This window comes from Oryctolagus cuniculus, chromosome 17, assembly GCF_964237555.1.
Source record: "Oryctolagus cuniculus chromosome 17, mOryCun1.1, whole genome shotgun sequence".
NCBI lineage: Eukaryota > Metazoa > Chordata > Mammalia > Lagomorpha > Leporidae > Oryctolagus > Oryctolagus cuniculus.
In genome coordinates this window covers 46,625,340-46,652,717 of record NC_091448.1, presented here as the reverse complement: position 1 = coordinate 46,652,717, position 27,378 = coordinate 46,625,340, and the positions used below count along the sequence as shown (strand labels likewise).

The 27,378-nt window shown below is 54.9% G+C and overlaps 1 protein-coding gene across 4 annotated transcripts in view; it reads right to left on the bottom strand.

Moving 5' to 3' along the window:
• Positions 1–15,006: 15,006 nt before the first annotated feature.
• VPS53 (VPS53 subunit of GARP complex) overlaps positions 15,007–27,378 on the bottom strand; it is a 177,307-nt gene continuing 164,935 nt past the window's right edge. For all 4 annotated transcript variants that reach the window (XM_070061170.1, XM_070061172.1, XM_070061171.1 and 1 more), the window contains 3 exons: positions 17,210–17,347; positions 15,784–15,888; positions 15,007–15,373 (listed from right to left, as the gene is read on the bottom strand). In XM_070061170.1, coding sequence (XP_069917271.1) covers positions 15,203–15,373; positions 15,784–15,888; positions 17,210–17,347 — 414 coding nt within the window. In that variant the 3' untranslated portion in view covers positions 15,007–15,202. The remainder of the gene's footprint in view (positions 15,374–15,783; positions 15,889–17,209; positions 17,348–27,378) is intronic.

Below are 27,378 nucleotides of genomic sequence, written 5' to 3'. Positions count from 1 at the left end.
GGCCCGCCCTCCGCCCCGCCCCGGCCCGCCGCGCCCGGGCCGGCCCAGCCCTCACAGGCCCCGCCGCGAGGACCGGCGCCAGGGGCCGCTGCGCTCCCGCCGTGCGCCGCCCGCGCCGAGCTCCGCCGGGCCGCCGAGCCCGCCCCCGGCTGCTGCCCACCGGCGCTGCAGGGGGCGCCGGGCGGGCGGGAGAGGCACCCCCAGCGCCGTCGACCCCCACCAGGCTACAGGTGGGCGCGGGTACCTTCCCCCACCCACTCGCCCACCCCCGCGCCAAAGCCCTGTGCCCGCGGGCTGGGAGGCGCTCGCCCCGGGCTCTCCAGAACTGGCGGTCGGGGGCAGCCGGCGGAGAGCCGGCCACAGCGAGCTCACAACTGGAAATTATTAATAGTTAATGTGCGTCGGATGGCTCCGGCCACTGCCGACGCTCACGGCGGCCCGGAGGAAAGAGGGCCCACCGCGGGGCTCCCGGGGGCCCTGGTTTCGGTGGGGGCCCACTCGGCAGGGGAGACGGTGACGTGGATGAGCTCAGCCGGCTGCCCGGGCGCCGCCTCGGGGGCCAGGGCCCCGCAGTGGGGGGAGGCAGCTTCCCCGCCGCCGCCACGGGAGCTGTGGGCTGCGCGCCCCCGGGGAACCCCGCACTGAGCAGACCCAGACGTCTGCCCTGGCCTCTGGCTTCGCAGAGAAGCCCCGTTGCGGGCAGGACCTGGTTTCAGGGGGTCTGGACTGACCCCAGAGCCAGCACCTTTCCCGGGATCCGCCTGACCCGCATGCACAGGGGGCACCCCTCAGCCCTAGGGGTTCTGGTGGAGTTCAACCAAGAGCCTGGAGATTGGGGCCTACGGTGTGGCGTAGCAGGTAAAGCTGCCGCCTGCAGTGCTGGCATCCTATATGAGTCCCAGTGGCTCCACTTCTGAGCCAGCTTTTTGCAATGGTGTGGGCCCCTGTACCCACGTGGGGGACCCGGAAGAAGCTCCTGGCTCCGGGCTTCGGATCAGCCCAGCTCCAGCAGTGGCAGCTATTTGGGGGAGTGAACCACCAGATGGATGATCTTTCTGTTTCTCCCTTTCTGTCTGTAACTGTCTCCATTTTGACCTGTGTCACCTGGGAGACCATTGGTTTCCCTGCACAGACGGGGGTCTGCTGAGCCCAGTGGACAGCAGATGTCACAGGCAGCTGGCAAGGAGGCAGATGATCAGCCCCTGGGCGAGGTCCACCCTGGAGGCCCCCTGCCTGGGAGCCAGGGGCTGATTCTTCCAACCCTCCCCAAATGCACAAAAAAGAGCCTTCCCGAGTCCCCAGAAAATAAAGGCCGGAAGGGATTTTTGCAAGGAGGCCTCACATCAGCAACTTGCGCTCCTGGCTCCACTCAGAGAGTCAGGTGGACCAGAACTTGCGGGCCGGGAAGAGCCCTCGCTGTGGTCAACCCTAGGGAACCAGCTGCTCTGAGCTGCCACCCCTGAGGGGCGGCCTCTAGGATCCCACAGTGCACAGCCTGTGGCGGCTGCCTGGGAAGGAAGGAGGGTGGGAGCCCTTGGGGCAGCCACTGTGCTCCACGTGGTGACCTTGGGCTGAGTGTGTCCTTCCCTCAGCCCCAGGCCTCCAGGGCACTCCTCTTGCAGCCCTAATTCAAAGCAGAACGTGCAGTGCATGCAGGCTGGGGGCGGCTGTGGTTTGCAGCTTCCTACTGCTGGGAACTCCTCGTGCTCGCTGGAGACATAAAAGGCGTTGTTTTGCAGTCTTGGGTCTTTACTGCAAGTGAGCTGGGGTTTGGGGAGAACTGAGGATGAGAGGGGAAGGCTCACCCACCACTTGCCAAGCTCCCACCTGGAACCTGGCTGCTGCTGGCCCCGCGCGATTGCAAGACCCCCAACCCCAGATGGAGAGTTCCAGAGATCTGAGAAGGCGTCTGTCTTGTGCCCTGTGCACAGGAACAAATCTGCTCACACAGAGGCCTCTGACCCATTTGCTTTGCTTTTTTCCAATCCCACTGTCCCAGCCTCAATAAGGCCCAGCTGTGCAATGCTCTCCCGGCCCCCCGGCCCCCGCTAGGGCCTCTCACTGGTCACCAGCCGGTGGTCCAGCGGCTTCACCGGCCACCCGGGATGGGTGCCATGTCTGCCAAAGCTCCAGACACGGCTGCGGGTGTTGCGGCTGGTGGGAGGGCCCGGGCCCCTCCTGCTGGTTTCCTGGATGCCTGCCCTGCTCCAGGAGTCAGACTTGAACCCTGCAGGGCAAGACCAATAATCAGATCTTCATAACACTAATACGACCTTGCAATTCCAAACCCCTCTTCCTCTCCTGCTCCAGATCTACCCTCCTGGCTCCTTTTCTTAAGGTTTCTGCTCAAGGCTCCTGGGTCCTACAGGCCAAGAGGCTGTCTGAACTTGGGGACAGCAGGACAGTCCCCCTCAGCCCCAGCTGGGACCCCTGCTGCCCGCCCTGCTCGCTCGCCCCTCTATGCACCTTTCTTTTTCTTTCTTTCTTTCTTTTTTTTTTTTTTTTTTTTGGACAGGCAGAGTGGACAGTGAGAGAGAGAGACAAAAAGAAAGGTCTTCCTTACGTTGGTTCACCCTCAATGGCCACTGCGGCCAGCGTGCTGCGGTCAGCACATAGCGCTGATCTGAAGGCAGGAGCCAGGTGCTTCTCCTGGTCTCCCATGGGGTGCAGGGCCCAAGCACTTGGGCCATCCTCCACTGCACTCCCTGGCCACAGCAGAGAGCTGGCCTGGAAGAGGGGCAACCGGGACAGAATCCGGTGCCCCAACCGGGACTAGAACCCGGTGTGCCGGTGCCGCAAGGGGGAGGATTAGCCTAGTGAGCCGCGGCGCCGGCTGCACCTGCTTTCAAAGATGCTGCTGCTTCCCAGGTTGTCAGCTAAGGGACATCCTCAGCATTGAGGATGCTCATGCCTGGCGGGCTTCTGGGGCCAGATCTGTCAGGGAGAGCATCTGAGAAGGGGCCTTTTGCTGTGAGCAGGCTGTTAGAAGTTTCTAGAAAATCAGGCCTTCTCAGCAGGACAGGTGATAAGCGAGACATCAACATATGCTAGCCACCTGCCCCTTTGTGCCCTGGCACAACAGTGGCCGTGTGACGTGAGCTTGGCCTTGGCTGCTCATCACACTGGCTCTAAGGAGTCGAGGAGCAAACGTTGCAGTACAGCAAGTTAGTCGCACCCTGAGATGCCCGCATCCCATATCAGAGCACCAGTTCAAGTCCCAGCTGCTCCACTTCCAGTCCACCTCCCTGCTGAGGAATTAGGCTCTGTGTTCCTTATTGAAATACCGTTGGTCAACAGCTGTCCTGGCCCTAGCCGTCAGAGTCCACTGTGCGTCTTCAGCCCAGGCCCACAGCTCTTTCGAGAATTTGCTCTGGGGCAGGGTCTGCGTGCTCGCGTCTGCGCTGCTCTTCTGCGAGGCTTGCTCACTCACTGCCCGATGCCAGGTCTGGAGACTTCAGGCAGGGTGCAGAGGCAAACAGCAGGGCAGGGTGTGTGGGAGACTCTCGGAGGCCTGGAGCCCGGCTGTCTCAGAGTCCCTGGTGCAGAGGGGACAGCGCAGCAAGGGTGGAGCTCTGCCGGCCCCTCTGCTTGTCGCTGAGGGGACCCGAGGCGTCCTTCCCTCCAAATCCCACCTGCTTCATGGCCAAGGAACGGCTCAGACTGCCTAAACGATGGGGACACGGAGCACGGTGGGATCCACCACGACTCACGCTCCCCTCGCACTCCCGGCAGAACTCAGGCTTAGTCTCCTCCAGTGGAGAGCATCGCAGGTCCCAGCATTCAACCCCTCCTGCAGCCAATCAGCTCTCTCCTGCCAGGCCCCCTGCACAGGTGCTGCACAGGTGCCCAGGGCAGGCAGGAGCTGGAGTGGCTCGGTGGCGTCTTACCTTCTATGACTCTGGGTGATTACTGCTCCTGTCCCTTCCTTTCCTCTGGTGGTCTCGGGGGCGGGGGGGGACTTATATAACCTCGTGGCAGTGAGGATGGGGTGGCTGGTGGGGAGCACCCATGCCTGGGCCGTCCCTCCACCTCTCTGGCCTTGACTGAGGTATTATGTGTTGTGCTTGACCGCCGAGTCCCTCCCTTTGCTTTTGATGTCCATTTACTGCACCTGCGCTGCCTCCAAGCTGTCCCAACCCAAGGTCTCCTCCAGTGCGCAGCCCTTTTACCCCTTCTCGGGAAGTGGGCGCTCTGGAAGCTCGGGCACTCTGAGCAGCTGCACCTGCACACGAGAAGCTGCGAGGGACTCTGCCGTGGTCTGTCTTAGGCCCACCTGGCTGGGCCACTCCTCCTCTCTCTGGGCCAGGCTGCACACAAGATGGCTCCGTGGAGACTGCAGCTCCCAGGTTCACTGGTGGAAGCCAGACTACGGCCTTGAGATCGGCACTGCCTTCAAAGGGACGGGGCCCATCACACAGCAGGGATCAGCCAGAGGGGTGGGCTTCTCAGGGACCTGGCAGCCCCCAAACCAAGTCAAAGCCGCTCTGGCATTTCCTTTTCCACGTGCTGGTCGGAATTCACTTTTGGCCTGTGTGTGGTGGGGGACAGTGAACGCTTGTGTCAGGGTGCACCGCCCCTGGAATGACCATGGGCATTGTATGTGAAGTCCTCTGGGGCCTTGGTATTTAAATTTTTAAAGCATACTTTTAGAATAAGAGAAAATCAGGAGCTGGTGTTGTGGCCCAATGGGTTAAGTAACCTGGCTGCTGCGGGCATTTGGGGAGTGAACCAGTAGATGGAAGCTCGCTCGCGCATACTCCCCCCCCCCTCTTTCAAATAGATACAATCTTAAAAGAAAGAAAGAAACAGAACCAAAATGTTACACATTCCACTGTTCTTGCATTATTGAAATACCGTTGGTCAGTAGCTGTCCTGGCCCTAGCCGTCAGAGTCCACCGCCTGCCTGCAGCCCAGGCCAGGCCTGGCTTCCAGGGCTCATATCTCTCCTGCAGAATGACAGAAGTCCATACAAGGCTTCAAAGCCACCTGTGCCATTGCACCTGAGCGTGCTGCTGCAGGAGCGGGGCGGGTGCAGGGGTGGGGGGGAGTACAGGTCAGAAAGGACAGAAAAACTGCCCAAGTTAACATCGACATACTGCCTGACCCCAATCACAGCGGAGGGCCCCCGACGTCAGGGGTGGACCATCACTGTGCCCCCGGGAGCCCTGGCCGCGGCGGGGAGCCGCGCGTCTTTGACTCAGCAGATCTGGAACGAGGAAGCCTTCTTGCACGAGCTCAGGGCAGATTGGGCCACACCTGGACTTGGGCAATGAAAACCGAGGGGAACTTCCGTCTGCCGGGCTGCCCCAGAGCGAGCCGCGGCCGCACCCTCCAGCTCAAGAATCCGGAAGCAACACTGGGGCGCACTGGGGACCCACGCAGCGCCAGGAGTGCACCCAAAATGGGCTCCGGGAGGCCCCCCCCCCGGCAAGAGCCGGTGACATTTCACTCCTGTGCATCCCGTAAGTGGGGGTGTAACCATCGCTGGGCAGTGGCCTACAAAAATGCAAGCACAGGTATGCAAAGACCAAGACTTCAGCCAGGAGGTGTCTATCCCTAAAAGTAGGAACAATTCGTTTGCAGCCTGATGGCGAGGGGGCTGCTCCGCTGGCGGTGAAACTTCTAAAGAGGGATTCAGCTTCCCCAGTTCTGGAGGCCAAGGCCAAGTCCACCAGCCCTGCAGACTGGGCATGTGCTTCCAAGACGACACTTTGGTGCTGCCTCGTTACGCGATGGGTGGCAGAAGGGATAAGGGGCCCAACAGTGCCTCGTGATTCACTGCAAGGTCGCGAAAGCCCTAGCCTTGTGACGTACCCACTCCTAAGGGCCCGGCACTTTCTGTTCTAAAATTGTATGTGTTTGAGAGGTAGAAAGAGAGAGAGAGAGCGGGTGAGTGAGAGCTCTTCCATCTGCTGGTTCACTCCCCAAATGCATGCAATGGCTGGGGCCGGGCGAGGCCATAGCTGGGAGTCTCCCATGGGTGGCAGGAACCCAATCACTTGAGCCCTCACTGCCTCCCAGGGTCTGCACTAGCAGAAAGCTGGGGTCAGCAGCTGAGTCAGGCAGCGAACCTGGGACGCAGCATCTTAACTGCCAGGCCAAACTCCCAGAACAGGCCTACTTCCCGATGCTGCCACATGGGCAAGTCAGTATCAACGAATACATTCTGGAACCATGCATGCATACATTCCAACCACAGCGCTGATGGCCTCACTGCTGGGAGACCTGAAGGATGAAACCACCCGGCCCCGGCGTAAAGAGGCGGCGGAAAGACGGCCACTAAGCCACAGAACAAGGCGCCAAAGCTTGAGGGTTTTGGTTCTGTCTTTGGCAGAGCCCCCTCCCCGCCCCTTGAAGACCCGGAGAAACTCTGGAAGGAGAGGAGCACCCTGATCCCCCTCCACGTTGTTTCACTGTTAATACAAATTCTAACATTCCACCTTAAAACCAGTGTTTCTATTACGATATTTGATAAGGTAAAGACAACAGAAGCAGCAGCCCTGGAGACGGCAGGAGATGGCCCGCAGAGCCACCGGGGTGGTCAGGTCGGCGCGAGGGGGGACCAGGCGCCCACCCCCTGCTCCTGAGAAATGCAGGGGCATTGTGGGGCTCAAGCTGAGCGGGAGCACAGAGGGCAGCTTCCAGGGGCTGCACGCGCGCCTCCCTGGCCCGGGACTGCTTGGATTTCCACGCTTGTGTGCGATCGTTAACCATGAAAGGCGTTCAGGAGAAACCACCACAGTGGCTGCCAGAGGTCTTGAGACAGAGGAACCAGGAAAGGAGGTGGTGCCACCTAGAAGCAGGGCGTGCAGGAAGGGAGCCGCGCTGACCCCGAGAGGGTACAGGACCTCTGCTTTCTGTTGCTGCAAAAAGGCTGAGACTTCGCCCAGACAAGGGGCGGATTTAGCTCACAGGTGTGGGGGCTGCCAGCCCAGGAGCAGGCGGCCGCATCTGTTGGGCCTCTGCTGAGGGCTCCAGTGGCTGGGTGGCAACATGGGGGTGGGGGAGGTGCGCAGACGGGGCCAGGTGCCTGGGGTGGGGGCTCCCTGTACAACAGCCCACTCTCTGGGGCACCAGCTGGGGTCCTGGGAGAGCACCACTAACGCATTCCAGGAGCATTGCCAGTGACCTTGCCTTTTAAAGCTTCCAGCACCTCAACACCATTACACTGGGGACCAAGCTTCCAGCATGAACCCCAGGAGACATACCCCGTCCACACCACAGCCGGGGGAGGCTGACAAGGACAACAGGACATGGGGCTGGCAGGGACACCCAGGACAGCAGGCAGTGCTCAGCAGGAGAGCACAGGGAAAACAGCAGAGGTCAAAGACCTCAAGGTCAGGTCACAGTCAAGGCCCAGGAGGAAAGGAGCCAGCAGGGAGGCTGAGCCACTGCCCCCAGGAGGGAATTCCCACAGGGAGGGTGCGAAGAGGACATGAACGTGACCTTGATGAGAAGTTTCAGGAAGGTGGTTGAAGTGGGAGCTGAACTGCCTAAGAGGAAATGCACGTGAGGACGGGGGCGGTGGACCGCTCCGCTGAAAAGCTAACCAAAGCCACGGGAGAAGCATGGTGCCGGCAGTGGGATCACTCCTGCAGGTGGGGCGGGGAGGGAGGCCCGGGCTGGGCAGAAGGGTAGAGCCCCTGGAGGGCCGGCAAAGGAAAGCAGTGGAAGGGGGCAGCACGGTTCCGGGGTGGCAGCCGTGGTGCCAGTCGGTCCTCTCTCGTGGCAAGGGGGAAGCAAGCGTTTGTAGTTCTCCAGCCTCACTTTCCCATCTGCAAAAGCAAGGACCTGGACCAAAGCCCTCAAAGAAACCAGGCCCCCAGTCAACGCTGATGCTTCAATGCTGAGCTTATCCACTGGAGGGTGGGGGCGGCTACTTCGGTGCACAGCAAATCCCCAAGGCCTTCGGGCTGGTGCAGAGGGGAAGGGGCCGCCTTGAGGCCGCAGCAGTCCCCAGGCCATTGCCTCAGGGTCTGAGGCCTCTTCTGGGTGAGACTTGCTGTCACTTCCCTTCCACCCGTGCAGAGGCTGCGGAGCACTGCAGCCGCAGACACGCAAGGCCTCGGGTGTAAGATCTGGGGCTCCTGCGGTTTTGCAAGGATCCGGCTTCCCTTGCACGGTTGCCCAAGCCTCACTCTGCTGGGTGCTGGGGGAGGGGCTTGCTACCTAGAACACGGGTAAGGAAGGGTTACACAGCCGAGCTGCCTGCAGGCCCCGGTTCAGGGGATGTTTACTCAGAATGTGGGTGACAGTTCAGGAGCTGTTGAAAGGGAGGTGCACTTCAGGGGCTCTTTCCTGTGTTCTGGTGCCGGCTGGTGCCAGGCCTCCGCCTCCCTTGAGGTCAGAAACACAGCGAGCGGCACATCTGGGGGAACCTTGCTCCAGAGACGTTCGGTGGGGTGAACAAAACCAACACAGACTGTTTTGTGTCTGCTCCTTAAAAACCGCATTAACAGGACCCGCATCTGGAATATGGCAGGCTCAGGTGTGAGAAGCTGGAGCACCTTGGCTGGGTCATCCCTTTTGCTACCAGGGTTGTTCCTGCCCCTGTGTTGGCATTTTTCTTTTAATTTAATTTACTTGAAGGGCAGAGAGATCTCCCATCCCCAGTTCACTTTCTTTTGTTTTGTTTTGTTTTGACAGGCAGAGTGGACAGTGAGAGAGAGAGACAGAGAGAAAGGTTTTCCTTTGCCGTTGGTTCACCCTCCAATGGCCGCCGCGGCCGGCTTGCTGCGGCTGGCGCACCGCGTTGATCCGATGGCAGGAGCCAGGTGCTTCTCCTGGTCTCCCATGGGGTGCAGGGCCCAAGCACCTGGGCCATCCTCCACTGCACTCCCTGGCCACAGCAGAGAGCTGGCCTGGAAGAGGGGCAACCGGGACAGAATCTGGATCCCCGACCAGGACTAGAACCCGGTGTGCGGGTGCCGCAAGGCGGAGGATTAGCCTAGTGAGCCGCGGCGCTGGCCCCAATTCACTTTCCAAATGCCCGCAGCAGCCAGAGCTGGGCCAGGCTGAAGCCAGGAGCCCAGAACTCAATCCAGGTCTCCTATGTGATGGCAAGGACTCAAGTGCTTCCCTGCTGCCTCCCCAGGTCCGTATTTGCAGGAAGCAGAGCTGGATGAGAAGCAGGCACTCCCACAGGGCATGTGGGCAGCCTAGCCATCGTGGTAAGCACCGCACTGCCCACCTCTGCATCTCTAACTGAAGAGTATCTGTGATGGGAAGCGGAGCCGCTTAAACAAAAGGAAATGACACTGTTTGCAAATTCTTAGCTGGATCAAATCTCTATTCTGTGCAACCAAAGCAAGAGAGAAATAAATCGGATGCTCGGGTTGATACAGCTTGTCATCTACAACCTTGGATGTGCAATGCTTTCTATTCCCTCAAAGAGTTTCATTGATTTGCCTTGCAAACAATTTGGACTCATAAAATACATTATTAATCTGCTCTGTATGGTGAGGGTCACATGTGAAATTTTGTCTCATGGCTTTGGAAAGTACTGGTGTAGGACCAGGAGTGTGGATGACAGAATGAGACCCGAGCTGGACCCTGGCTTCACCCTTTCCTGGCCAAATAGCCTTGGGCATGTCACTCTTCCTTTCTGAGCCACCGAGGTATCACATGGTGGCCGGGCACAAAGAGTCCTCAGTCAGTGGCTCCCTTTTTCTTCTCGCTCCTGCCCTCCCCAGGCACAGAGAGCATTGAAGTGCCCAGACCCTCTCAGGATACTCAGATGCAGGTCAGATAGCAGCTGAGCCGGCTGGGACCTGGGCTCCCGTCGTCAGCATCCTCCCCCGACAGCCCGGCCAGCCAGCTGCACAGCAATGTTCGGACCCACCAGGAGTTGGGAGTGGGGTGCACCGGATGCACCAGGCATGAGGTTGTGGAGGTGTCTCTGTGAGCTGATGTTTTCTTTGCACAACACTGAAGCCTTTTCCATGTGCCTGCTGCAGCTCCCCAGTGGCTGCCCGGCTGGCCTAGCCACAAGGCTTTATTTTGGGAAGAGCCCCGAGGGAGGAATGTGGTCTCTTGGGCAGCTGGTGTGTGTATTTTCTGGCTCCCTGGGAAGAGCCTTGCCCGGTTCCAGCCCCGCACAAAGCAAACAAGCGCAGGAAGCCGGGTTCCTTGCCACCGTTTCACCTGCTACCCCAGAAAGCTGAGGCCCACTCAGCAGATACTTCCCTAGGCCCCAGAGATACAGGGGAGTTGGCTGGGAAGCTGCTCCTAATTTCTTGTTGAAAAGTTGCCCCAGACAAGGAGGTGTGGCAGCCCTGCAGATTCCACTAGCTTACTGAGCAGAAGCCCGCGAGCCCTCAGGCTAAGTGAGGAGCATTCCCAGGGGGTGAAGCAGTTAACAAAATTCTGTCACATCATTCTGTTGTCCCACATTCTCTGCAGCAACATCCCTGCAGGGGACTGAAGGAGCCAGATAGGAACCTCTCGGCTGACCGCAGGGACTCAGCCGGCCTTGGGAAAGGTCACGGCTTCTTTGAAGGGCAACTGTAAAGTAATCCGGACAGATTGTGAACCCAGGCCTCGCCAGGTAGGGCTGCTTGTCTGAAGATAATCTTGCTTTGTAGGTCAGAAAAAAAAAAAAAAAAAAAAAAAAAAAAGAGTGCAGGCAGGCTTGCATTAGCCGCACACGGTACTGAAGAGCTGTTTTTAGAAGGAAGGTTTTGGCAGCCCCTCTCCCTCCTCGTTTACATTCAGAGGAAACGTGCGTGCCCCATTTCCCGTAACAGGCAGCCCGGCCAACAGCACCTCGAGGGAGGAAGCTCTCTTCCCAGTGTCTGCAGGTTTATCCCGAAACGCTGCAGGAACAGCAGTGCCAGGGCAAAGGGCGCAGGACGCAGTCTTTAAAAACTCCTGAGTAGGCTGCGTCTCGTCATCATGACCCAACAAGGCCAGCAGCAGACAGCCTGCCGTTTGCCACACTCGCAGCCATCCAGGGCTCCACAGCAACCACAGGACCAGCCACAGGCTCCGCCCGGCAGGTGGTAATGAACCCTCCCCATTCCACTCTCCCGTCCCGCTTACGGAGTCAGTGCACACAACCCAGTGCTGTCTGACCTTTGCAGCCTGTCGCTTACAGTCCCTGTTCTCAGAGACTGAGAACCAAGGCTCAGGGGACCCACGACTCGCCCAATGTCAACCTCGTCACAGAAACCTGCAGCTCAGCCCGTCTGTGGGCTTCTGGTCCCAGGCTGCTGTCCTTTCACATGGACACACTGTGCACACCCCGCTTCTCACCTGCTGTGTGGGCAGGAGGAAGAGAACTGGAGGCACACCACGGTACACTGCCCTCTTGGGCAGCTCACTGGGAAGCCTTTCTTATTAGATTGATCCCTGGCTGCCCTGTTAAAAACGGAGCTGGCAAAAACAAAGAATGGAAACTAGGTAACGAGCTCGAAGCCAAAGGAATGGATGTGCTGCACCAGATTTTCCACTGGTGAAAGATCGCCTGACTTCCCAAAAACTCTTCACTGCAGAATGCCCACCCAGTTACTGAGAACACAGGATTAACTTACTGTGTGCGGGAGCGGGCTCCCCGGCAGTCGCTGTGCTGGGACGGTAAGGTAGACACGGGAAAGTCACAAGTCACAGAATCATGCAGAGCGTGAGAAAGGTTCCAACGCAGAAGCCCGGCACATTACACACGTTAACAGAGTGGTTCCCCCGCAGTGGGCAGCCGGGCCCTGACCCTGACCCCTGACCCCTGCATCAGCAGCCACACCGCTCCTGTGTGTCTGCGCTGCTCCCTTACGCTGTCAGAGAGGGGACATCTTCCCCGGGGGAGAAGGGCAGAGGCTGGGGGTGGGGGGAGCCCGGGGCTGCTGGGCTTGCTAATTCTTTCCTACAGTCCGCTCTGTTTTCTGTCAGGGGTACGGAAACACTGCAGCAGCAAATGACATCCAGTAACGCTTTAATTAACTGCGGTATTTTGTGCCCCGGTATGCACCAGGAAATCACTTCCAGATGGGCAAAATCAGAGATATTTACCCAGAAAAGCAATCCTTTTATTCAAGAAATTTATGTCTCCCAGAAGCGCAGAACTCTGCGGGTCCAAGAGGCTATCTAGCTTGACAGAGACTAGAACGCGCCTGGAAATTTCTATTTAATATGTGAAATGCCCCGGGACTCGTTACCTTCGACAACTTTGCAGGAGTCCGCCGTTTCCAGGGCTACTGCTTACATGGCCCCGCGTGGCTCTGACGGTTTTATTTTTAGGAATCTGCCTTGGAGTAGACAAGAAGTGTGAAGCGTTTGCCTTCACCCTCAAGCAGCCTGGCTATTTTGAGAACTCTCTTCCTAGGGAGAGGAAGCACATTTCCAGCTGTGCACTCCTGGCACCCCCGGAGCGTTCCGTAAACAGGCAACTAGGTTTCCCTGTCCGGCGGCAACTCAGGATGGGCCGGGGCGACACCCGGCAGCCCTCACTCCTGTTCCCTCGCACACAGGAGGCCCCGGGCGTGAGAGGCAGGCAGTTTTCGGGTGCTGCTTTGTTCTGTGAGAGAGAGGAGGGCTGATAGTCACCCTCGTCCCCAGGATGGAATCTGGGAGTGAAAACACACCGTCGGCGGTGGCTCCTGTCTCCCAGGCACAGTCTGGCAGGCACCTGGAAGCCTGTCCACAGTAACGAGGAGCAGACTCACCGATTATAGATGATCAGTACTTATTTTAACCAAAAAGTGACTTGGAAGTTGTTTCTATTCACCGATTCTTACTGCGGCTGACGTGAGGGCAAGGCACGGGCGCAGTGTCAGGCCGGCTGAACCACAGAGCTGCCTGCTTTGCCGAGGGGTGCTTCTTTATACACTTTACTTGGAAGGGACAAGGACAGCCACAGCTCTGTGAGTCCCGCTCACTAAAACAGAGTCTCCCGATCATCCTGGGGACAGCCTGCTTCCTGGTGTGCAGTCCCTGCCTGCTGTCGACGCACGCTTAAAACTTAGCGCAGAGACTCTGCACCGTGTTGGTACCAGCTCCACTGTACAGCAGTTACACTTGCTCAGAGGACCAGAAAAGCATACACTTACGAGAATGTGCTGTGGGAGCCCTTCCAGAAAGCAAATTTCTCTCATTGCAATGGTTCTTAACAAGGAGTAAACAGTATAATCACCTTTGGAACTTCTGAAACTATGCGCTGGTTCCCGGTGCAGCTTTACCGACTCAGAATCTCCGGGCATGTTTTTAAGCAGGGCTCCAGGTGGCTCTGACGCATCCCTCCCATGGAGAAACACGCTCTGCCTTCACGGGGTGCATGCACGGTGTTCAGTCGCCATCAACGAGACATTTAACATAACTCCTACTGACATCGCTTGGCTCCTTGGGGATCACTGACAGCGTAATAAATCAGGCAAGCAACTTCCCTGGCTGTGACCACCAGCTGGGGAAACGGCAGCCTGACATCTCAATGCTGCTATGGAGATGTCCAGAAAAGACGCCTCCTCGACAAAGAGCCTGAAGAACCGCGGGGCCGTACACACTGCGAGTGGCCGGAGCCAGGTGCAGGCACGCCCTGGCTCTCCCAGCTCCCCAGGCCAGGCACGGGCAGCCGACCTGGCCGCGGTGTTTGGAGGTGGGCCCACCACCCCTCCTTTCCAATTAGTGCAGGCCATACAGCCTCAGGGGGGCAACCTGGCAGCAAAGTGGAATCTGCCCGCCGAGCTGCCTGCTGCAGAATCTCTTCCCCATTGAGTTCAACTAAGGGCCAGGCCTCTTTCTTTTGCCATTTTTTGTCTTCCCAGGGTTCTTGAACTTGAGATCCTCAATACACTGACCTTCAAGGACAGGCTGGAAGCTGATGACAAAATGAGGCCTGGGACGGGAGCTGGGACGGGCAGATGGAGTTGATGAGACGGGCAGGGGAGCAGCGCAGGGGCACACACTGGCAAAGCAAGATCAGGGCCAAATACTCGCCTTCAAACCTCGCTTCCCACAGTATGGCTGCCACAGGTTTTGTAGGTTCCAGAACACTTCCTCTGTCCTGAACACTGACCTGTGTGCGGCTGATGGTACCTCATTCCATCCTCAAGCCTCCTGACAGAGCCCGTCTCCTCCATGCTCTCCCAGTGAGCTGAGGCGTGCTGGTCAACCAGGTGACGGCTGCCCCTCTCTGGACCAGGGTGCTGGGAGGGGCTGACCCAGTGGGGGCAATTCTCTTGGGCAAAGCTCTGCCGCCGAGAGCCCGGGGAGGGCAGGCTGCACTGTGGGTCGTGTGAGGTTCTCTTCCTAGGACCCAGGCTCTTCCTTGCTAGCCACGCGGCAACACGGCACTCGGCTCAGCCCGTCAAGTCTGCTGTTTCCGATGACTCTGAACCAGGTGTGTGTGTGCGGGAGGGGGCTGGTGGGTATGGGTGTCCTGGGCTTTTCCATAGCTTCATCTGAGGAGAAAGCCTAGAAGACATGTCCCAAGAGAATGCTGGCCCCTGTACCAAGGCAACCCCTTCTACAGAAATCAGAGTGGGGATGAAGAGACAGAACAATCTGCTCACATACCCCGCTGAGTGCCAAGTAGAACCCTCTCTCCAAGTCAGATCTGGGTCTGTCCCCTCCCCAGCTCAGGGGCCCGACAGCCCAGGTGGGGCACAGGCAGCCTCCAGGGTGGCAGACAGGCGCCCTCTCCGTGGGTGACCGCTACGAAGAGGAGAGAAGCAGGCTAAGCCGAGAAGAAGACCAAAAGCAACATCTGTCCCAGGAAGCTCCCTCGGAAGAGTACCGTGCTGCTCCCTCTATCACTCGTGAACTCGGGCCCCAGAGCCACAGCCGAGTGGGAGGAAAGTGCCCGGTGCCCTGGCTAAGGGGTGACCTCCCCCAGTGGCATTGGGAAGGGATGAGAGCCAGGCTTCCCACCTGTCGCCTGCATGGGTGTATGGTGGAAAGCAGGGCCCACACGTTGGAAGGCAGGGCAGGGCTGCCAGGGTGAGGCCGCGGGAGCCAGTAACGGCCCAACTGGTCGAGAGCAATCCCAACAGCAACTGCTTCTGCTTTAGGCATCATGGATCATCTCAATTGCCTTTTTATAACCCGGCTCTTACTCACAGGAATCAAGACAGGGCATGGGGCAAACATGTCAACAGCCCCCGAAGTTTCACGACAGGTGATCTGAGGGTTACGGGAACACAGGAGCGGATGGGGCTTCGGGTAACCAGGTGCTGAGGGATGCTGGCCAGGAAAGAGAAGGCGCCCCTGTGTGCTCCTACAGTCTCTTTTTAATGAGTTTCTCGAGTTTGCGGATTCGCGAGGACTCCTGTTCCGGGGTTGGAGCCATCAGGGACAGAGAGCTGGAGCCTTCTGGCCCTGAGGGCGGGGCGGGGAGCCGCTGGCGGAAGAGTTCCAGCATGCTGCTCTGCTCACTTCGCTTCAGCCCCTGGGTGCAGAGAGAAAGCAGAGCCGTCACGCTGAGGCCATGCAAGCAGCACAATGACTGCAGGCTGGGGATGCACCCGCTCGTCAGGCGACTGCCAGCCCTGGCCAGAGAAAATCAGAGGGAGGAAGGGTGATGGGAGCCAAGGGGGGTGGGGGACAGGTGAGAAGGACGGGGAAGGCGCTGTTCCCGCCCTCGCTCTACTCCAGCCCAGCCTCCTCCCAGCGAGGCATGGAGGTCGGCTCCGAAGCCTCAAGTTCATACACCCAGGCCCCTCCTCTCCAAAGGCTTCTTCCCATCTGCCCAGCAGTGTGGTGCCGGGCACACGGGCCAGCAGCCTACCTCCGCCCCAGTGAGAACCACCGAGTGTGAGAGGGACAAGCAGGTCTGACAGAATGAGACACTGTGCTCACCTTCATGTCCAGTATCTTCTGGAAGGTTTCTGTGTTGCAGTCTGTCAGGAGTTTGATGTAGTTGTCGACAAACACCACCAGTGGTTCATGAGGGGCCATCACTACCTACAGGGGCAGGAGACAAGCTTAGGCCCTGAAAGAGCACTCGTGGCTGGGGGCAGGGGTCATCTCCCCTAACTCGTCAGCTGAGCACAAAACGATTCCATCAGGTTTTGGGAAGCGGCGGTAACCCCGTTAATCAGAGCGCTGTTTCTTGGGGTTGCTGTGTAATCATCGGATTTGCCTGTTACAGCACAGAAGGTTCCGACGCCGTAGGCCTGGGTGGGCTCCCAGGCCAGGAGGACTTGGGAAGCACTGTGTGGAGGGTCTGCTGTCTGAGGCACTGCGTGCACACAGGGTACCAAGGAAGTGAATCTTCTCGGAAACAGAAATTTCAGAGCTGTCTCCCCCTTCTGTGTGCCTAGAATCTAGAAGTTCACTCACCTACCTTCATTAAAGCCATCGACAGACAGATGGGGGGAAAGGAGGCATTGAACGCCTCGCATTCATTGCCATCGGGCTTCGGGACGCGGACGGACGTGATTTTCTCCCTGCAGCAAGCTGACTTTTGTTTGGAATCCCTGAGAGTGCACCAGAGAGGGGGCAGGAAGAGCTCCCTCAGCACAGCCTGCAGACAACTCCTAAACTGTACGCTCTTCTCCCCAGCGGGGGAAGAAAATGATGAGCTGCTTCTGATGTCCGCACTTGGCTCCACAGCTGTCTGGGGCCTGCGGCTGCCTTTTCCCCTGCCATCATTTGAGTTACTGTTTGGGAAGGAGGACTGACGAGCCTGCAGGCCCTGAGCCTCCAAGACCACGACTCGATAGTACCGCTGTTCTCTGCCCTCGCCCTTCTCAGAGCACAGGTGAAAATCAGATGCAGATGCCCGAGGCTTCAGACAGGCTCAACACCATCACCTGTGACTCAATATTTTGTTAAATGAGGCTTTAAAAAACCCATTTGCTCGTTAGATTCATTTAGTACAACATCTGTTCAGGTTCGTTTAATGCTGCAAAGCACAGACGGCCAAGAGGCTGATGTGGAAGGGCGTCACGGACAGCCGGGCCTGGAGTCCCTGCTGAGAAGTAAGGCTCCCTGCCTTGCGCAGTGATTCACAGCCACAACGCCACCGACTTCCAGTTTTGGCCAAATCTAATTACAAGAGATTCCCTTGACAACAAAGAATTTATTTGTCAGAAAGACAAAGTAACCGTCCACTGACTTTCAACAGTATGATGAGGCCAACATTTAGTTCAGCCAAAGGATCTGGACAGCCCTTTGGGACTGCTGGGGATGGGCCGTACTCTGGGCTTTCAAAACCAAAACTAGAAGGGAAAAACGATCCAGTGACTTCCAGCGGCTCCCGGAGGCAGCCACGAGCCATCACCTTGAGGATCATCTCGGCCCGCGTCATGCCCTTCACGACAATCTTGGTGTAGCTGGCGGGGGCCTTCCTCACCACCTGCGAGCCGATGGACGGGAGGTCGAGCAGGACCATCTTCAGGGAGTGGGTGTCCAGTAGCAGCTGCGGAGTGAAGTATAGAATTAGGAGCCCCTTCACCGGGACATGACACCCAAGCACCCACGCCGGCTACTAACATTTTCCTTGTGATGCCTGTAATACGTTCTCTTTGCAGACAATTCAGAAAATACACAGAAACATAAAAGAAAAAATTATCATTTCCACTACCCAGGCAAAACAATATCAAGAGGCCATGGTGAAATGTGGTGTTAAAAACACTAGAAGTATACCATATGCATACACAGTTTTATATCTTAGTTTTCATACTTAATACATGAAGTTTGTATTCCATTTTTCCATCATGGAAGTTTGGAAAAACACATGATTTTCTTTTAAAGATTTATTTATTTATTCAAAAGTCAGAGTCACAGAGAGAGAAAATCTTTCATCCACTGGTTCACTCCCCAGATGGCCGCAATGGCTGGGGCTGATCCAGGCTGAAGTCGGGAGCCAGAACCCCTTCTGAACTCTGACATGCACGCAGGGGCCCAGGCACTTGGGCCGTCCTCTGCTGCCTTCCCCAGTGCATTAGCAGGGAGATGGATCAGAAGCAGAACAACTAGGACACAAACCGGCACTTATATGGGATGCTGGCATTGCAGGTAGCAGCTTTACCCACAATGCAAGCCCCCAAAACCATGGTTTTGTTTTGTTTTTTTTTTTTTTTTTGACAGGCAGAGTTAGACAGTAAGAGAGAGAGAGAGAGAGAGAGAGAAAGGTCTTCCTTTTCCATTGGTTCACCCCCCAAATGGCCACTATGGCAGGCGCGCTGTACCTATCCGAAGCCAGGAGCCAGGTACTTCCTCCTGATCTCCCATGCAGGTGCAGGGCCCAGGCACTTGGGCTATCCTCCATTGCCTTCCCGGGCCACAGCAGAGAGCTGGACTGGAAGAGGAGCAACCCAGACAAAATCCGGCACCCCAACTGGGACTAGAACCCAGTGTGCCAGCGCCGCAGGCAGAGGATTAACCAAGTGAGCCGCAGCGCCGGCCCAAAACCATGATTTTTAATAGCTATAAAGTACAACTATGGGTTGTCTGTGCAAAACTTCAGGATATTAAACTATTCTATTTAATTTGCTTCTTTAATTTTTCTTAAGATTTATTTATTTGAAGGTTGAGTTACAGAGAGGCAGAGGAACAGAAAGAGAGAGAGAGAGAGAGAGAGAGAAAGGGAGAGAGAGGTCTTCCATCTGCTGTTTCATTCCCCAGATGGTTGCAACAGCCAGAACTGCACCAATCCAAAGCTAGGAGCCAGGTGTCGCTCCCCCTCTTCGTGGAGGAACGACACAGGACCCTGCGCTGTTCTTTCGTCTGCTCGGCCCTCCCCGGGTTTGCTGCTGGTTCTTCCCGGGTTGGCTACTATCCCTTCCACCTCCGTGGAAGGGCAGTTCCCCCTGGCCGCATTCCCCACTTCCGCAGGGGAGCGGCACACCGCCGGCCGGCTCTCTGGGGGCTGCACGGGTTCCCTTAGATGTTCCCCATAGATGTTCCTGGTGCATGCCGTCTCTCTCCTCCTTTATAGTCCTCCTCCGCCAATCCCAACTCGGCTGCCCACACGCCGAGTACGCTGCTCTCCTCCAATCAGGAGCAAGTCCTACAGTTTATTAGTTGAACTGGAGGCAGCTGTGCGGAAGCTGTTTACTTCTCTCCCAGCGCCATATTGTGGGAGAGCAGATGCATAGAATAAGTCTTAATTCCAGTAACTCAGTCCAGTCCGGATTGCTCCCCACAGATCCCCCTTTCTTTTTATTTTTTGGCGTTGATACGCGCCTGTCTTCGGTGTCCCGCGGCACACACTCTGCTGTACTTGCTAGAGTTGCCACAGGCTCTTACAAGTCCTATCCATCAGGCAAACCGAATCCGGGTCCTCTCTTCGCCATGTTGTGAGGAGGTTTTTAGGCGCTGATGCGTGCCTGTGTTCGGTGCCCTGCAGCGCATGCTTTGCTCTGCCTGCAGGGGCTTACAAGCTCTATCAGGCAAACCGAATCCAAGCCTTCTCATTGCCTTTTTGTGGGGAGGCCTTACTGATGTTAATTCGTGCCTGTCTTCGGTGACCTGCGGCGCATAAGCTGCTAGCCGCCGCAGGTGCTCATCGTGCTCATCGCCTCACTTAATCAGGCAGACCGAATCCAAGCTCTCACATTGCAGTGTTGTAGGGAGGCCTTTCTATTTCTCTATTTCTCTATCTCCGGGCATTCCTATTTCTCCCATTTTACTTCTATCTTCCAGCATTCCTATTTCTCTTTTACTTCTAAACTTCTGTTTCTCTTATCCCCGCAGCTTCCCGCTGCCCGCCCCGAGGCTACTTCTCGGCGGCTTCCCGGCTGAGCCGCTTTAGCCCGCGCCTCTCTCATCTGCGCAGCTTCCCGGCTTTGCGCGGCTTGGCTTCGCGCGCTCCGCGGTCTCCACGCCCTTCGCGTCTGCACCACGGCCTCGCGCCAGCCCCGTTCCCTATCTATTCACGCCCCGTGCTCTCTGCACGCGGCGGCTTCCGCGAGTAACACAGCGTAGCTTACGTGTCCGCCACTAGCATTCAATCTAAGTTCCCCGGGCTAGCCTGGCGAATTCAACCCAGCATACGTCTCCGCCCCACGGTTTGGCTTCCCGTCCTTTGCTCCCCGGGCTAATCAGACGGATCCCAATCTGGCTTACGTCTCAGCTTCTGGTTTCAACTTTTCGCCCCCTATTCCCGGGCTAACTTGAGAATCCCAAAGTGGCTTTCGTGTCCGCCTTGGCCTGCCCCCCGCGGCTTCAATTTCCCTAACATTTTTCTCTACCCGGTATGTTTCCCCAAGCTTTCCTCCAACAATACTCCTCCCTCATTTCACCTGGCCTCTCCCCACAGTCTGCATCCGAGTCTGTTTGTTCTAACTTTCACTTTCGCTTTCGACCTTAGAGATTTCTCCCAGCTTCCCCCCGTAGTCCGTATCCGAGTCTATGCCTAGGCTTTCAATAGCTTCTTCCGGCACCCTTTTCGTCCGGCTTTTCCCTAGGCTGTTTGCTAGTCTCTCTCTCCGGTATTTTCCCAGTTCTTCCCGTTTCTTCCCTCCTAAGTTTCCTATCCGTCCTAGGTTTCCTATCCGAGCTAGGTTTCCTATCCGACCTAGGTTTCCTAATCCGAGTCACGGCACCATTATGTCGCTCCCCCTCTTCGTGGAGGAACGACACAGGACCCTGCGCTGTTCTTTCGTCTGCTCGGCCCTCCCCGGGTTTGCTGCTGGTTCTTCCCGGGTTGGCTACTATCCCTTCCACCTCCGTGGAAGGGCAGTTCCCCCTGGCCGCATTCCCCACTTCCGCAGGGGAGCGGCACACCGCCGGCCGGCTCTCTGGGGGCTGCACGGGTTCCCTTAGATGTTCCCCATAGATGTTCCTGGTGCATGCCGTCTCTCTCCTCCTTTATAGTCCTCCTCCGCCAATCCCAACTCGGCTGCCCACACGCCGAGTACGCTGCTCTCCTCCAATCAGGAGCAAGTCCTACAGTTTATTAGTTGAACTGGAGGCAGCTGTGCGGAAGCTGTTTACTTCTCTCCCAGCGCCATATTGTGGGAGAGCAGATGCATAGAATAAGTCTTAATTCCAGTAACTCAGTCCAGTCCGGATTGCTCCCCACAGCCAGGAGCTTGGATCTTCTTCCAGGTCACCCACGTGGGTGCAGGGGCCCAAGGACTGGCCATCTTCTACGGCTTTCCCAGGCCACAGCAGAGCACTGGATCGGAAGTAGAGCACTGGATCGGAAGTAGAGCAGCCGGGACTTGGACCAGTGCCCATATGGGATGCCGGCACTGCAGGCAGTGGCTTTACCCGCTACGCCATGGCGCTGGCCCCACTTCTTTAATTTTAATATTAATAATAAATGGTCTGGTGAACAGCTTGTACATATATTCTAGGTCTGTTAATAGTATTTCTTAGCAGAGTCTTCAGGACAGCTTAAAACATAAGGACATTTCTAAGGTTTTTGGTACATATCTTGAACTGCTTTCCAAGTGGAATGTACCTATTACCCTGCCAGCAGTGCAGACTGCACCCTTACTGGCACTGAAATCTGTCCTAAAATGCCTGCCTACTCATTAGAAAAAACTGCCAATTCATTATTGCTGTTATTTTAATGCCTTCATAAGGCCCTGCCTTGCAGGTACTTAATAGTTCCCGTTTGGCCGGCGCCGCAGCTCACTAGGCTAATCCTCCGCCTAGCGGCGCCGGCACACCGGGTTCTAGTCCCGGTCGGGGCGCCGGATTCTGTCCCGGTTGCCCCTCTTCCAGTCCAGCTCTCTGCTGTGGCCCGGGAGTGCAGTGGAGGATGGCCCAAGTGCTTGGGCCCTGCACCCCATGGGAGACCAGGAAAAGCACCTGGCTCCTGGCTCCTGCCATCGGATCAGCGCGGTGCGCCAGCCGCAGCGCGCTGGCCGCGGTGGCCATTGGAGGGTGAACCAACGGCAAAAGGAAGACCTTTCTCTCTGTCTCTCTCTCTCACTGTCCACTCTGCCTGCCCCCCCCCCCCCAAAAAAAAATAGTTCCTGTTTAACTGCTTGCTAAACTTACCTCAGTTGATGGCCGGGTTATAGGGTGGGGTGGAGGTGGATGGGCGCTGTATTTGCCTTTCCCCCCGCCCCCAGGCAGTTTGGACCCACAGCTCAGACTGCTTCCTGCTGTTCCCCCTGCTGTGACCAGGTGGCAAAGAAACAGCTGACCCAAGAAGGGTGTACTTGTGTCTGCTGGTCAGTTTAGGAGACCTGGTTGCTCCACTTCTGATCCAGCTTTCTGCTATGGCCCAAGAAAGCAATGGATGATGGCCCAAGTCCTTAGGCCTCTGTACCCTTGTGGGAGGCCCAAAGGAAGCTCCTGGCTCCTGGCTCCTGGCTCCTGGCTCCTGGCTTCGGATGGGTCCAGCTCCAGCCATTGCGGCCATCTAGGAAAACGGAAGACCTCTAGCGGATGGAAGACCTCTCTCTCTGCCTCTTTGTAACACTGCCTTTCATATAAATAAATACGTATTTTAAAAAAAAAGACACTTAAAGACTGCAAACAACCTGAATGGCCATAAATGGCAGAATGAACAATAAATGGTGTTGTTCATGTGAGGGCTATGATCCTGCATAAAATGAAAGGATGCAAGAGATATGTCTCACCATGGATTAGTCTCAAAAATCATTCAGTTGAGTAAAAACAGCAAGTGGGGGAACGGACATGTATAGCACCATTTATATAAAGTTTAAAAACCTGCAGAACAAAATCATATACCATGTGTATTCAATATATATGCACATATCAAAACATATGTGGGGATGATAAAAATAAAGACCAGAATAGTGTTTACCTTTGAGTACAGAGGGAGAGGGAGAGGGAGAGGGAGGGCAGGGTAGGGTCCCCAGGGGGCTTCAGCAATAACTATAATTACTTACTTTACATAAGAAAGTTACAAAGTGAAAGTGGGAACATGTTGGATTTTTTACTGAGTGGTAAGCTGATGTTCTTGACATTATCCTCTATACTTTTAATAAATGGAAAAAAATTTTTAAGGTATGCTGTTTGAGGTCTGGCAAGAATTCAACTTTGTCTTCCATGTAGCAAATTCTGAGAGCTTTGTCAAAATTCAAAGCTGTGCCTTGGCATTTATTTATGGGTAGAAAATAACCCCCCATGATTATACTTTAAAACATATGAGGATACTTCCTATTTCTCTACACCCCCTAGTTCCCAGAGATATGCTATACGCATAAATAATTGCACAGTCTCAAGTGACAGGAAGAGGTCGGAATGAACCAGACATAATTCTCCAGCGTCCCCGTATCTAGGGAGATCTGACACGTTCGCTTGCAGGCCAGTCTCAGTGAAACTCTGTCTTTACCGCACAGTGGAAGAGCTGGAAACCGTGGCCTCGCTGCTTTCACATAGAGCAACACAGTCAGAAAAGGCGGGAATCAGTTGAACAGATCTAGCAGCTGTGGGAAGTGACGATGAATGGCTCCATTTAGCATGAAAACCCGCTGGTTCTCAACCTTGAAAGTAGCTAATAATTCATCTTTTAGGCATGAGACTTTGGGCCAGAGTTGGTCACTGCCGAATCTGCACTGCAGAGAGAATTCTGGGACTGATGTGAGCTGACTGATGCTGCAGGGTGCAAGGCAACAAGAACCTTTGGAGAGGACCCTGTGCTTCCTAACGAGTGTCCTACAGTTCCTGGAGGGGTGAAAATCTTGAGTGCATAAGACAAAGGCACACTCCTAGAAGGCAAAGGACCTGATGTGCACTGCCAAGTTCTGCCATGAGGAGCACAGAGGGGACATTCAAGGTCTCAAGGACGGAGAGACCCGGCTGGGGATGTCCTCTGTTTTTCTTTTTCTCCACTTTAGGAATAGCTCCCACACAGCACAGTACACACAGAGCCAGCAGACCGCTCCATGACCTTCTGCATGCATACACAGCCTATTGCTTACTTGAAGAAACAGGATATCGCTGGCATCACTGAAGGCTCCCTCGTGCTCTCTTCCAGCCAACACTCTCCTTTCCTTCCCACAAAGTAAGCCCTCTTCTGGCCTCCATCACTCTACATCGGCTTACTGCTCATAACCCTGCTGTGGTTATTATTTTTAAAAAAGATTTATTTATTTGCAAGGTAGAGTTTAGAGAGAGAGAGGGAGACAGAGACAGAGACAGAGAAGGAAATCTTCCATCTGCTGGTTCACTCCTCAACAGCCAGGGTGGGCCGGACTGAAGCCAGGAGCTTCTTCTCTGTCTCCCGGGTGAGTGCAGGGGCCCAAGCACTTGGGCCATCCTCCACTGCTTTCCCAGGCTATTAGCAGAGAGCTGGACTGGAAGTGGGGCAGCCGGGACTTGAACCAGTGCCTGTACGGGAAGCTGGTGCTGCAGGCAGTGGCTTAAGCTGCTGTTCCACAGTGCTGGCCCCTGGTATGTGGCTTTTGGTGGTCATGAGGCCTCACCTCTAAGGTAGCGGCTGGTCAAGAGTAGAACTGCTAGATCCAAGGGGCAGCACATGCTTAGCTGTAGTAGAGGCTGCCAAACAACCTCCCAACGTGCCAGTGTGTCAACTTCCATTCCTCCCAGCATGTACGGTGGTTCCAGTTGCTCCGTATGCTCACCAACACTTGATTTGTCAGTCAGTCAAATTTTAGCCATTCTGAGATCATTGTGACTTTAATTTACATTTTTCCTGATGACTAACAAGCTATTGGATTTTTGGATATCCTTTCCCTGAAATACCTATTCAACTCTTTTGTCATGTTTCTGTTGGCGACTCACCTTTTTCTAATTGATTTGTTAGAGGTTTTTAAAAATATGGCTTTTGAATACGAACACTTAGTTATATGTACTGCAAATATCACCTACTCTGTGACTGTGACTTTTTTTTTTAAATAAGATTTATTCTATTTATTTGAAAGGCAGAGTTACAGAGAGAGAAGAGAGAGACAGACAGAGAGACAGAGAGAGAGAGAGAGGTCTTCCATCGGCTGGTTCACTCCCCAGGTGACTGCAACCACCGGAGCTGTCCTGATTTGAAGCCAGAAGCCAGGAGCCTCTTCCAGGTTTCCCAAGCAGTTGCAGGGGCCCAAGGACTTGGGCCATCCTCCACTGCTCTCCCAGGCCACAGCAGAGAGCTGGAACGGAAGTGGAGCAGCTGGGACTAGACAAGGGACATGAGATGCCAGCACTGTAGGCGGCGGCTTTACCCCCACACCACAGCGCCGGTCCTAGGCATAGTGCTTCTAAGGCTTACCCTGGCACAGCATGTCAGGACTTCATTCCTTTGAATGGTTCAACAATACTTCACTGTATGATTATATACATTTTGATAATCCACTCATCATCTGATAAATGTCTGAGATGTTTCTATTTCTTGGCTGCTGCTATGAACACTTGTGTACAAGTTTTTGTGTGAATACATACATTTCTTCAATTCTTTTGGACTTTACCTAGGAGTAGAACTGGTGGATCATGTGGTAACTCTATGGTTACTGTCACACTGTTTTCCAAACTGGATTTACTGTTTTAAATTCTCACCACCCATGTATGAAGGTTCCAATTTCATGAAATCCTTGGTGGGATTAATTTTTGTGTATGGTGTGTGATAAAAGTCAAGATTATAATTACCTATCACTATTTATTGGAAATTAAGTGTCTATATATGTGTGGGTCTATTTCTTTATTTAAATGGAAGAGTTACAGAGAGGTAAAGGCAGAGAGAAAGATAGAAATAGAGAGGGAGAGGGAGAGGGAGAAGGAGTGGGAGAGGGAGGGAGGGAGGTATTTTCCATGCACTGGTTTACTCCCCAGATGGCTGCAATGGTTGGAGCTGTGCTGATCCAAAGCCAGGATCCAGGAGCTTCTTCTGGGTTTCCCATGTGGGTGCAGGGGACCAAGGTCCTGGGCCATCTTTTACTGTTTTCCCAGGCCATAGCAGACAGCTGGATTGGAAGTGGAGCAGCTGAACTGGAACTGGTACCCACATGGGATGCCAGCACTGCAGGTGGCGGTTTTACCTGCTATGCCACAGCGTCAGCCCCTGTTCCACTTCTGATCCAGCTCCCTGCTAATGTGTCTGGGAAGGCAGTGGAAAATGGCCCAACTGTTTGGGCCTCTGCACACACTGTGGGAGACCTGGAAGAAGCTCCTGGCTCCTGTCTCCTGGCTTTGGATTGGCTCAGTTCTGGCTACTGAGGCCATATGGGGTGTGAACCAGTGGATGGAAGACCTCTCTCTCTGTCTCTACCTCTCTCCATAACTTTGTCTTTCCAATACATAAAATAAATCTTTAAAAAAATTAATGTAAGTCTTGATATCCTGAGGTTTAAGTTCTCCAATTTTGTTCTTTAAGAGTTTTTTTGTCTTTTGCATTTGTCTACCTTTTAAAATCAGCTTATCAAATCTCTCCCTCCCACACCCCCACACACCTCTGCTGGGATTCTTATTTGAAATGTACTGCATCTATGGATTAATTTTGGAGGAATTTACATCTTTTTAATAGTTTTTTAATTCATGAACCTGAGCTATTCTGACATCTTAAAGATTTATTTTAATGTGTCTTTAACATTGTTTTCAGTGTAGAAGAGTTATACATTTTTCTTTTTTAAAAATGTTTTATGATTAAAAATATTTATTCATTTGCAAGGCAGAGAGACAGAGAAACAGAGAGCTCCCGTCTGCTGCTTCACTCCCCAAATGCACAAACAGCTGGGGCTAGCCCAGGTTGAAGCTGAGAACTCAATGCATGTCTCCCATGTGGGAGGTAGGTACCCAACTACTTGAGCCTGCTGCCTCCTGGGGTGCATATAAGCAGGAAGCCAGAATCAAGAGTGGAGCTGGTTCTCAAATCTAAGGTCTCTGATATGGGATGCACACATCTTAACCAGTGTTTTAACTGCTGGGCCAAATACCAACCTGCATATTTTTCTTGATATATTCCTAGGTAGCTAATGTTTCCTAATGCTACCATAAATAATTTCACTCGAAAATTTAAAAAAATTTTTAAATTTACTTGAGGGACAGAGACACAGGGAGAGGTTCTATTCACTGGCTTACACTTCAAATGTCCCTAATGATCATGGTTGGGCTGGGGCTGGAGCCAGAGCCAGTACCCAATGTGTGTCAGGAACCCAAATAGTTAAGCCATCACCACTGCCTTCCCAGGTCTTCACTGGTGGGAAGCTGGAGTCAGAAGCTGGAGTTGGGAACTGAACTCGGCATTGTGGTATTGTATGTGGGTGTCCTAAACCACCAGACGAAACAAATGCCTGCTCAAAATTTTTCGTTTTCATTCATTTATTTAAATTTTATTTATTTGAGAGGGGGAGAGAGACAGATGGGGGTGGTGAGAGGAGAGAGGGGTGCTCTCCCATCCCCTGTGATGCTGTGGCTGAGGGCTGAAGCTGGGAGCCAGGAACACAGTCTGGGTCTCCCATAAGGGTGGCAGGAACCTCCCAGGGTCTGCATTAGCAGGGAGCCAGAGTCAGTAGCTGGAGTGGAAAATGAACTCTGGTACTCTGGTGTGGCACATGAGCATCTTAACTGCTAGGCTAA